This window comes from Dipodomys merriami, unplaced genomic scaffold, assembly GCF_024711535.1.
Source record: "Dipodomys merriami isolate MVZ:Mamm:240054 unplaced genomic scaffold, mDipMer1.0.p SCAF_28, whole genome shotgun sequence".
Classification (NCBI taxonomy): Eukaryota; Metazoa; Chordata; class Mammalia; order Rodentia; family Heteromyidae; genus Dipodomys; species Dipodomys merriami.
In genome coordinates, this window is record NW_027204270.1 from 1,016,098 (window position 1) to 1,027,500 (window position 11,403).

The window sequence follows — 11,403 nt, forward strand, 5'->3', positions numbered from 1 at the left end:
TGGCGTTGGCGGCGCGCGCCGGGGCATGCCCCGCGCCTAGAGCCCGGGGGGCGCGCGGGGGGCGCGCGGGGGGCCCGGGCGGCGGCGGGCGCGGCGCGGGGCGCGTGGATGTGGCGCCGGGCCCGGGCGGCGGCGGCGGCGGAGGACTCCAGCGGCGGGACCCCTTCGCCCCGCCCGCCTTCGCCTTCGCGCCTCCGGGCGAGGCCGAGGCCGCGGCCGTGATCGGCCGGGAGCCGGCGGCGGGGGGCGGCCGGGGCCGGGGCCGCGGGCGCCGCCGGGGCGCGCGGGGCGGAGGCCGCGGGGGCCCGGGCGCGCGGGAGCGGGAGCGGCCCGGGGAGCCCGATCGCGCCATGGAGGCGGCGGCGGGCGGCCGCGGCGGCTTCCAGCCGCACCCGGGGCTGCAGAAGACGCTGGAGCAGTTCCACCTGAGCTCCATGAGCTCCCTGGGCGGCCCGGCCGCCTTCTCGGCGCGCTGGGCGCAGGAGGCCTACAAGAAGGAGAGCGCCAAGGAGGCGGGCGCCGCCGCCGCCGCCGCCGCCGCCGTGCCGGCCCCGGTGCCCGCGGCCGCCGAGCCGCCGCCCGTGCTGCACCTGCCCGCCATCCAGCCCCCGCCGCCCGTGCTGCCCGGGCCCTTCTTCATGCCGTCCGACCGCTCCACGGAGCGCTGCGAGACCGTGCTGGAGGGGGAGACCATCTCGTGCTTCGTGGTGGGCGGCGAGAAGCGCCTGTGCCTGCCGCAGATCCTCAACTCGGTGCTGCGCGACTTCTCGCTGCAGCAGATCAACTCCGTGTGCGACGAGCTGCACATCTACTGCTCGCGCTGCACGGCCGACCAGCTGGAGATCCTCAAAGTCATGGGCATCCTGCCCTTCTCCGCGCCCTCGTGCGGGCTCATCACCAAGACGGACGCCGAGCGCCTGTGCAACGCGCTGCTCTACGGCGGCGCCTACCCGCCGCCCTGCAAGAAGGAGCTGGCCGCCAGCCTGGCGCTGGGCCTGCAGCTCAGCGAGCGCAGCGTCCGCGTGTACCACGAGTGCTTCGGCAAGTGCAAGGGGCTGCTGGTGCCCGAGCTGTACAGCAGCCCCAGCGCCGCCTGCATCCAGTGCCTCGACTGCCGCCTCATGTACCCGCCGCACAAGTTCGTGGTGCACTCGCACAAGGCCCTGGAGAACCGGACCTGCCACTGGGGCTTCGACTCGGCCAACTGGAGGGCCTACATCCTGCTGAGCCAGGACTACACGGGCAAGGAGGAGCAGGCCCGGCTCGGCCGCTGCCTGGACGACGTGAAGGAGAAGTTCGACTACGCCAACAAGTACAAGCGGCGGGTGCCCCGGGTGAGTGTCCCGCCGGCCGCGGGGGACGGGTGGCTTGGGGGCTGGGGGGCTCCGGAATGGGTAGCCTGTGCCTCCTCCTGCCGGGCCTCGAAGTCTCGGAGTGGCTTTTGTCTCGGGGAAGTTTGGAGCAGTGTCTGCAGCTCTGTCCAGCAGGCCCAGGGGCCCAGGAAGAAGGCCCGCCTTGCAGGGAAGGGGGCGCCGATGGGTGGGGGGGAGCACGTGGGGGTGGCCATGCTAGACCTGGTCAGTGGAAAAGCTCTTCCCACGGCCTAGTACCACTGCACTGCTTCACTGGTCTGAGAAAGAGGCCTCCCCCAAGCTCCAAGGAGATCTTGGAAGTTAGATCTTCAGGACACTGACTGTGAGCTTCCGGTCCACATGGGGGGGGCGCCCTCCTCCCCACAAGGTGTGTAGACCCATTTGGGGCAAAAGTTTCTGCCTGTACCCCAGGAGCCTCCCGGCTTCACTGACAAAAGGTGTCTGCTCTTGGTTCCCAGGAGGCAGACTAGTTTGGTTACCAGGTCCCTCCCTGCTTTGGCCCTTGAGGTCTGGGGACACACAAAAGTAACTCAGGAGGCTGGGTTGAGACTTGGCAACTCTGGCCCTCGGCCTCGTGGGCTGCTCTATATCCCAGGGCTTGAATCCTAGTTCCTTGTGGGACACCAGGGCCTCTTGGCCTGGTCAGTAGCCCGAAGCCTCTGGTGTTGGAGTTGCTGGCCATCTGCAGTTTGTTTGGGCTGATCCGTTTCCTTCTCTCTTGACCGAGATGCAGAAGAGCCTGCCTGGTGTGGAGGGCCCAAGCTGTTGTTTGCGTCCAGGCTCTGTGGGTCTGTGGGCTTGGGCAGCTCTCGGCGGCTAGGTGAGGAAGCCGTTAGCTGGAGTGCATGAGGGATTTTTCCTGCACACAGTTCTAGTACCTGTAACTTTGTTATTTTAAATATCCAGGCTTATTAAATTGCATACACAGAATGCTGCTTTGGCTCAGCTATTCTTGGGAGGCCTAATTAATTCAGCTATTGCCTTTGCCTCAAACTTTTTTTTTTTCTAAATCTGTGAATAGATGCTGCAGCCCGGTTTTCTCTGGGCGCCCCTCCAGCAGAGTGTCAGAGTCGTGGGGGGAGGGGCTGTGGAGCGGGGCTGGCGCCTCCGGTGGGGGCGCCGCCGCCCCGAGTGCTGTGCTGTGTGCTGTGTCGGGGCAGTGCTGCCCTGGCCAGCTAGGTTAGTGGCCAGGTGCAGCTGCTTGCAGCCTGGTGGGGTGGTGGGGGTGGGGGCCTGTCACTGATGGTGGGAGGTGTCTGTACTTCTTTTTGGGTGGGGAAGTTGGCTATGAGTGCTCCCTGGTAGCAGGGGCCTTTTGGGGAGGCCACATGCACAGCTCACGTGGCCTGTGTGGTGATGGCCATGGGCTTGGGACTGGAGCTTGTCTGTCAGTCTGTCAGTCCTCTGTCTGAGGTCCTTGCCTCTGGGAAGCTTTCAGTCTCTTATCTCAGGAGCCAACAGTGAGGATCTGATCAGGGCGTGTCTCTGTTTGTTTTTGTCGACTCTGGGTCGTGTGGTGTTGGGTCTTTCAGTTTTCTGGGCTCCAGGGCCAGCAAGGCCCCTTTGTCCTGGTCTCTGGGGCAGGCTGCTGTGTCCTCCCCCCTTCCCCCCAATCAAGCCCTGGAGTCTGAGTGCGGGTATCTCCAGGCTCAGGGCAGCCCTGGCTCTGTGGTAGAGGGTGCCCTGGGCTGTGGTCACAGGGAGAGGCCAGCCAGGTTCCACCCAGGCAACCTCATTGACTGGCAGTAAACAGACTCCCCTCCCCAGTGATGCCCTTCCTGCAAGCCACCACGACGTCTGCCTCCTGCTCCCCAAGTAGGAGCCAGCACTGTGCCCACCATGGCCGAGGGCTGGCGGTCCTGCACTTTCCAGCTTCCCTGTGCTTTCCTAGTGAGGGCTAGAGGGCTGTCTCCTCTCCATTGTGGGATGCCCCCAGCTCTGCCCCTCTGTGGCCTTGGGATCCCGAGGGTGTGCTCCTCCAACCGTTACCCCTTCCCCCAGGGCAGCCATGTGCTGTCTGCACACACCGAGGTGCCACGTGGAAAGGGAGGAGGAGGTGTCAGTGGAGATGGGTGTGGACCCCTGCCTTGAAGCCCCTCGAGTCCTTGGAGGAGCAGCCTGGGAGGTGCCCTTCTCTGGCTCCTCCCACTTGTTTTTTTTCTGACGGCTTATACATGGGTCTATTTGGATTTCTTTACTTCCTTTGTAGCTTATTTTAATACTTTTGGTGTAGGGAGGAGAAGGGCGGCGGAACAAAGAGTGTACTGGAAGTCTTTGCGGGAGCTGCTGCTCTCTCTTGAAGGCATTTGGGCTCCGGCGGGCGGGGTGGGAGCCGCTGTGCTGGTGGGTGGCGTGTGGCAGAGCCCCTGGCAGCGCCAGGCCGGGTCTGTGCCGCTCCACCTCCTCCACCTCCACGGGGCGGGGAGGTTGGTGATTTTCCTGCGTCCCCGAGACCCGGGTTTCCGTCACCGGCCTGGCCCAGGCATGGGGGTGGTGGTTCTTGGGCTCAGAGAAATGTGTGGGGTTCCAGCTGTGGATCTGAAAATGCTGTGCCAGGGCCCATCAGCGGTGCCCTGGCATCCTAGGGACACTGTGGCCTTCCTGGGCCACAGACACCCCCGATACCCTGGAGAGCAGAGGAAATGCCATCTTCTCTCTGCTGGCCACCAGGCCCAGCTTCCTGTTGGTGTGGCTTAGAGAGCGTGAAGTCGTCCTGGTGCTGGGTGAGTCGCCGCGGCAGTGTCCTCACCCGCTGCTCTCACATCTTGTGTCCCTCACCGGCTGTGACCTTGAGCAAGTCGCTTAAACTCTGTCACTCTCTGGCCTCCTGTGAATGGGGGGTAGGGAGGGGGTCAATGCTTTATCGATCCTGGATGTATAGGGGATGTGTCATGGGTAAGGTATAGATGGTTCATTTTCCTGTTGGCAGGTGGGAGTCTATAAGGCACATCCCTTAAATGCCCCCTCCTCATTCTGCCTGGCTCCTCTCTCCCTCGCTTCCTCTTCAGTTGTCTGATAGCTGTGGGACTTCACGTGAAGCCTGGTCTGTGTATTGGCATAGATTGCTGTCTGTCCAAAAGGCAGACAGTGGTAGTTTGAGCTGCTGCTTGGCTGGCTGCCTGGGACATGGCTTCTGTCCCACAGGACATCTTGCTGGTAACTGAGGGCCGCCTGCCCTTCCAGGTTGGAGACAGGGTGTTGTGATGCCTTCTTAGGCTGTCTGTGGTCTGAACATTCTCCCATCTGAGGAATTTGGGCTAAGTTTCTCTGTCCTTCAGAGCCTATTGCTTAGAGAGGGTCTTAGGTAGACTCATTGCTCTTGCAGGCAGCCGACGGACGTCCACTGGTGTGGGTCGTATGGATTCCTTATGTTGGAAGCATAGCCCTGAGGTGGTTTTTCTCTCCAGTTTCCTTGCACTGAGTCCTGAACTGTGGTCTAGGGCCTCAGGTGTCTTGTGGCTGTAGAGATCAGGCGTTTCTGGACTCAGAGAAGTTGGATTACAGTCGGGAGTGACAGCGCAGCAGCCCTGAGAGCAGCCATGTCCTGCGGGCCTCATTTGCGTGACCTCAGGTCTGGGCAGGGCTGCTGCCGAGCCGCCGTCCTTGGCCCACCGGTGTCTTTGTCTTTTCTTTTTTGGTACTGGGGATCGAACCCAGGACGTTGCACTTGCTAGGCAAGTGCTTTGCCACTGACCTACATCCCAGCCCTCACCGGTGTCTTTGAAGACCGGTCCTCAGGAGCAGCTCTGCCGGGCCACCTTGGGTTTCAGAAGTGGTGTTCCCTGAGCGGGGAAGGGAGCACTGTAGGAGGAGCACGCTGGAGGACGGGCCGAGCCTCTGGTCGGATCTTCTCAAGAGGACACAGGGCTAGAGCAGGAGCTGACTAGGTCTTGCTCACTCTTGCCAGCCCATCCACTTTGCAGATGGTTCCGTCTCTTCGTCCACCTAGGTCACTGGTTTGCCAGGGCCCCTCTGAGCCCGGGGTCGGGTCCTCACCATCTGTGGGCAGCAGCAGGGTCCTGGGGTACCCCTTGCCTTTGCACAGGCACCCCACCTGCAGTCCCTCCGTCAGCGGAGAGCTCTGAGGAAGGTCACTGACTCCTGGCGCGGGTTCCCCTCTGCAGCCGGCTTGTGTAATGTCTGTCTGAAACATGGCAGCGGCAGACAGGATGTGAGTGGAGGAAGTCTGGGCTCCGTGTGAGCTGAGCCCCACCCAGACGGGGTGTGGGGGGCACCCTGGCCCAGGAGGAGACGGTGGTTCCTGGGCTGGCTGTCTGGCAGGAGGTGGCTGTGGCAATAATGTGTCTCTTTCTAAGGATTGCGAAAGTCGAGGGAGGATTTCTCCACTGGAAGAGTTATGCAAGTTTCAACCGAAATGTTTTTAAAAAGTTTCTTTGTTTTGAGTCAAAACACAGAGAGAGGCTGGATTACTTCCGCAAGATCTGGGAGGGAGAGAGGACAGGAGGGAGCCGCGCACGCTTCCCTGCTGACTGCCGCCGCCCTGGAAGGGAGTAGTGGAGGAGGAGAGTAGGATGCGGTCCAGATTGAGGCTGGGGTTAGGCCACTCCCGGTGATCCGGTGGCTTGGTCAGCATCCTTGGGGCCCCTGCGGGTGCCGTGAAACCACCTTGCCTTGAACAGCCCAGCACAGTCGCCGTCCCCCTCTCCCTTCTCCCTGACCTTTCGGGGCCCCAGGCATTTTGCTGGTGCCAGAGATTACTTTGGGTCACCCCTCAGAAGCACCTACATGTTGCCAGGGGCGGCGGGCAGCAAGTCACCGTGCTGAGAGCTGCGATGGGGACCAGGGTTCTGCAAAAGCCTGTTTCCAAGGGCCGTGTTCCCCCGGTGGCCGGAGGCCGGCGTCCTCCGCCTCTCCTGACACAGAGCACTGGGTCAGGGAATTTCAAGTCGGCTGGGACCTGGTGCACTGTCTGTGGCCTGCAGGGGTAGGGTGACCTCACCGCGCGCTGCTGGCGGCTGCGGAGGGCGGCCTTGCTCTTGAGTCACCATCCTGACATTTGCCGAGGGGAAGCTGATAAAGGGATCTGGGCGGGAGGTTCAGCCTGGGAGTTGGTGTCGGCCGTGTACCTTCTCTGGTTGGATTGTGACTTACAAGGATCCAAGGAATGCTGTGGCTTAGAATGATGGGGAAGTTGAGGTGTGAGGGGCCGGGCCTGGGCCTGGGGCCGCCCTGGGGCCGCCGTGCGGTTTGCGGTGGACTTCCTGGGACCGGGTGGGGCCTGTCTGGCCGGGCTTGCAGGTAGCTCTGCTCCCGGGCTGCGGGCGAGGAGGTGAAGGCCGTTTCCGGTGGAGCTCGGTTCTTCTTCAGGTCCGCCAGGTCCGCGTCCCCGGCCGGGCCGCTCCCTCGGGCAGCCTCGCTCCCACCTCCTGGTGCTCTGACAGCCCCGGGATGTGTCTGGGCCGCGGCTGTGGGGCGGCTGTGATGCCCACCCACCTGGACGGCCGGGCCGCTTGGGAATGGGAGTCGTGGCGGGGGAGGGTGGGCCCTGTCCGGGGTCGCCAGGGCCCGGCGGGGCGGGGCGGGGCGGGGCGGGGCGGCTCCTGCCATTCCCCGCAGCCCTTGAGCTCTGTGGGGCGTGAAGGTGGTGGCACCCTGCAAGGTGCTGAACTGGGGGACGCGGTGCGCGAGGGGACGCGGTGCGTGAGGGGACGCGGTGGGGACGCGGTGCGTGAGGGGACGCGGTGGGGACGCGGTGCGTGAGGGGACGCGATGGGGACCCGGTGCGTGAGGGGACGCGGTGGGGACGCGGTGCGTGAGGGGACGCGGTGCGTGAGGGGACGCGATGGGGACGCGGTGCGTGAGGTGATGCGGTACGTGAGGGGACGCGGAGGGGCGCAGTGCGGGAGGGGATGTGGTACGTGAGGGGACGCGGTGCGTGAGGGGACGCGGAGGGGCGCGGTGCGTGAGGGGGCGCGGTACGTGAGGGGGCGCGGTGCGGGAGGGGGCGCGGTACGTGAGGGGACGCCGTGAGTGAGGGGACGCGGTGCGGGAGGGGGCGCGGTGCGGGAGGGGGCGCGGTGCGTGAGGGGACGCGGAGGGGCGCGGTGCGGGAGGGGACGCGGTGCGTGAGGGGGCGCGGTGCGGTGCGGGAGGGGACGCGGTGCGTGAGGGGACGCGGTGCGGGAGGGGACGCGGTGCGTGAGGGGACTCGGTGCGTGAGGTGATGCGGTACGTGAGGGGACGCGGAGGGGCGCAGTGCGGGAGGGGATGTGGTACGTGAGGGGACGCGGTGCGTGAGGGGACGCGGAGGGGTGCGGTGCGTGAGGGGGCGCGGTACGTGAGGGGGCGCGGTGCGGGAGGGGGCGCGGTGCGGGAGGGGGCGCGGTGCGGGAGGGGGCGCGGTGCGGGAGGGGGCGCGGTGCGGTGCGGGAGGGGACGCGGAGGGGCGGCCCCACCGCTGGCGCCGTCCCGTGGTTCCCGCGCTGTGGCTGTACCGTCTGCGCCGTCCCCGCGGGCTGGCCCGCACGCCCCTGCTGAGCCTAGCCGGAGGGTCGTGGCTAATGGCAGTGCGTCTTCCCACAGGGGGTCTGCGGTCTGGGCGCGTGGGGAGCGGCCGCCGCGGGCTGGCCCCGCCGCGGGCACAGCCAGGTTCCCGGGCTCCGCGCCGGAAGTGGCGCAGACGTCTTGGTGGTGCTGTAGAGCACAGGTCTTGCCGGTCGTGTTAGACGGTGGATTTGGCCCTTGGCCGTGTGGGTTGGGGCTTTCCCCGAAGAGCCTTCCAAGCCGCTGGTCCTGGAGCGTCCTTGGCCAGCGTCGAGTAGTGTCCGGCAGGCCCCAGAGCCCGCAGGGGCCTCCCGCTGCCCTCCCGCCGGGCCTCGGGCTTCGCCGTCCCTGTCCCCGCCGTGGGACGGACCCCTCTGGAGGCTTCCCGAGTGGGCCCAGGAGGCTTGTGTGAAAGAGGGGTGCCAGCCTTGCTCGGAAAGGGTTGGCCTTGTGCTGGTGTTTCCCTCGATTGGGCCTGGCACGGCTTGGCCAATCCTGGCTTCAGCCTCCAGTCCACAGCTCCCTCTGGCCTCCCCACTGCACAGAGCCTGCATGGACAGCCAGCACATGTGTGCGCGTGTCCGTGTGTGCAGGAGTAGGCGCTCCACACTGGAGCTGTGGACAGTCAGCACATGTGTGCACATGTGTGTGTGCAGGAGTAGGCCCTCCACACTGTGGGGAGCTGTGCACAGTCAGCACATGTGTGCACATGTGTGTGCAGGAGTAGGCCCCCCACACTGTGGGGAGCTGTGGACAGTCAGCACATGTGTGCACATGTGTGTGCAGGAGTAGGCCCTCCACACTGAGGGGAGCTGTGCACAGTCAGCACATGTGTGCACATGTGTGTGTGCAGGAGTAGGCCCTCCACACTGAGGGGAGCTGTGGACAGTCAGCACATGTGTGCACATGTGTGTGCAGGAGTAGGCCCCCCACACTGTGGGGAGCTGTGGACAGTCAGCACATGTGTGCACATGTGTGTGCAGGAGTAGGCCCTCCACACTGTGGGGAGCTGTGGACAGTCAGCACATGTGTGCACATGTGTGTGTGCAGGAGTAGGCCCTCCACACTGAGGGGAGCTGTGCACAGTCAGCACATGTGTGCACATGTGTGTGTGCAGGAGTAGGCGCTCCACACTGTGGGGAGCTGTGCACACTCAGCACATGTGTGCACATGTGTGTGTGCAGGAGTAGGCCCTCCACACTGTGGGGAGCTGTGGACAGTCAGCACATGTGTGCACATGTGTGTGTGCAGGAGTAGGCCCTCCACACTGTGGGGAGCTGTGGACAGTCAGCACATGTGTGCACATGTGTGTGTGCAGGAGTAGGCCCTCCACACTGAGGGGAGCCGTGGACAGTCAGCACATGTGTGCACATGTGTGTGTGCAGGAGTAGGCGCTCCACACTGAGGGGAGCTGTGCACAGTCAGCACATGTGTGCACATGTGTGTGCAGGAGTAGGCCCTCCACACTGTGGGGAGCTGTGGACAGTCAGCACATGTGTGCACATGTGTGTGTGCAGGAGTAGGCGCTCCACACTGTGGGGAGCCAGGGACAGTCAGCACATGTGTGCACATGTGTGTGTGCAGGAGTAGGCCCTCCACACTGAGGGGAGCTGTGGACAGTCAGCACATGTGTGCACATGTGTGTGTGCAGGAGTAGGCGCTCCACACTGAGGGGAGCTGTGCACAGTCAGCACATGTGTGCACATGTGTGTGTGCAGGAGTAGGCGCTCCACACTGTGGGGAGCCAGGGACAGTCAGCACATGTGTGCACATGTGTGTGTGCAGGAGTAGGCCCTCCACACTGAGGGGAGCTGTGGACAGTCAGCACATGTGTGCACATGTCTGTGTGCAGGAGTAGGCGCTCCACACTGAGGGGAGCTGTGCACAGTCAGCACATGTGTGCACATGTCTGTGTGCAGGAGTAGGCGCTCCACACTGAGGGGAGCTGTGGACAGTCAGCACATGTGTGCACATGTGTGTGCAGGAGTAGGCCCTCCACACTGTGGGGAGCTGTGGACAGTCAGCACATGTGTGCACATGTGTGTGCAGGAGTAGGCCCTCCACACTGAGGGGAGCTGTGGACAGTCAGCACATGTGTGCACATGTCTGTGTGCAGGAGTAGGCGCTCCACACTGAGGGGAGCTGTGGACAGTCAGCACATGTGTGCACATGTGTGTGCAGGAGTAGGCCCTCCACACTGTGGGGAGCTGTAGACAGTCAGCACATGTGTGCACATGTGTGTGTGCAGGAGTAGGCGCTCCACACTGTGGGGAGCTGTGGACAGTCAGCACATGTGTGCACATGTCTGTGTGCAGGAGTAGGCGCTCCACACTGAGGGGAGCCAGGGACAGTCAGCACATGTGTGCATGTGACCTGTGTGCTGCTGAGGGTTTACGTGTCCCCAGATCAACAGGAGCTGAATGAGGGGCATGCTGTCCGTGGCTGGGCACAGTAGGTCTCTGCAGCTGTGGAAAGTGCTGTCCTTTGCCCTTCCCTCCCCTCTCCCTGCTGCGCTTTGCTGGACACATCTTGTGTTCCTGGGGTGAGCTGTGTGGGGTCTTTCTCTAGACTGAGAAGACATCTATTGTGGGAGATGCTCAGAGCCCTATAGCCGGCAAATGTTTCTGAGCCCTCAGCCGTGCCCTCCGTGGACGCGTGTGTGGATGGGTGGGCGGTGGCACATCCCTGTGGTACCTTGAAGAGCTCTCATCTTGGTGCTTGACGATTTGCTGCCTCTCTGCTCTTTCTCACCTGCTGCTTCCTTGCTTCCTGGGGTTACAACTGTGTTGCCCAACCATTAAAAAAAATGATACTCCCAAGTTGAATGATATGCAAATGTAGTCAATTAAGCGAGGGGATTTTAATTAGCAGTTTAAGTTCATGTGTGAAGTGTCTTGCCTTAATTACTTGACAGTTTTGTTGTAAATTTGCTAAGTTTTTTTTTGCAGAACTATCAAAACTGTGAGTTTTTTTTTTAACATCTTTGTATGTAATAAGTGTCGCCCAGCTTTCCTGACCCTAGTGGGTTTTATCTCAATTTATAAAGCTCTTTAAACTGTGAAAACAAGGTGAACCCCGTGGGGTGCCTGGGTACAGCTCCATGTGTTAGGCCGCCTTCCTCGTTTTTCCCAACACAGGCTGGCAGGACTGTGGTCTGGCCTCCTTCGATAAGAGGGAAGGGAGGTCCTTTCTCGCAGCTGATGGAGTGCATGTGTTTCTTCTAGGAGCACCGGGACTCCTGGCATTGAGTCAGGGGTGTCTGAACTGGTTAGGGAACTCCGTCCCTGTGCATGTATTTGGCCATCCTTGGTCATCTGTTCGCATAGCTTTGATTTTTGCAGTACAGTTGAACCTCCTTGCTTGACCATAGGAAAGCCTTTAGGCCAAGAACCTTTGTCTTGATTCATTGGAGCCAGAGAGTAGTTTGGAAGCCCTGTGGTCAGTATGGCCTTACTGTCTCCAGCTGCTGTCCGCCAGTTGCCCTCAGTGGACCTCTGAGCTTGGACCGCTCCCGCCCTGCGAGGGT

General features: G+C 62.7%; 1 protein-coding gene across 1 annotated transcript in view; it reads left to right on the top strand.

Moving 5' to 3' along the window:
- Positions 1-310: 310 nt before the first annotated feature.
- Ski (SKI proto-oncogene) overlaps positions 311-11,403 on the top strand; it is a 69,089-nt gene continuing 57,996 nt past the window's right edge. The window contains exon 1 of the mRNA XM_070037148.1: positions 311-1,334. Within this exon, the coding sequence (XP_069893249.1) occupies positions 351-1,334 (984 nt within the window). The 5' untranslated portion in view covers positions 311-350. The remainder of the gene's footprint in view (positions 1,335-11,403) is intronic.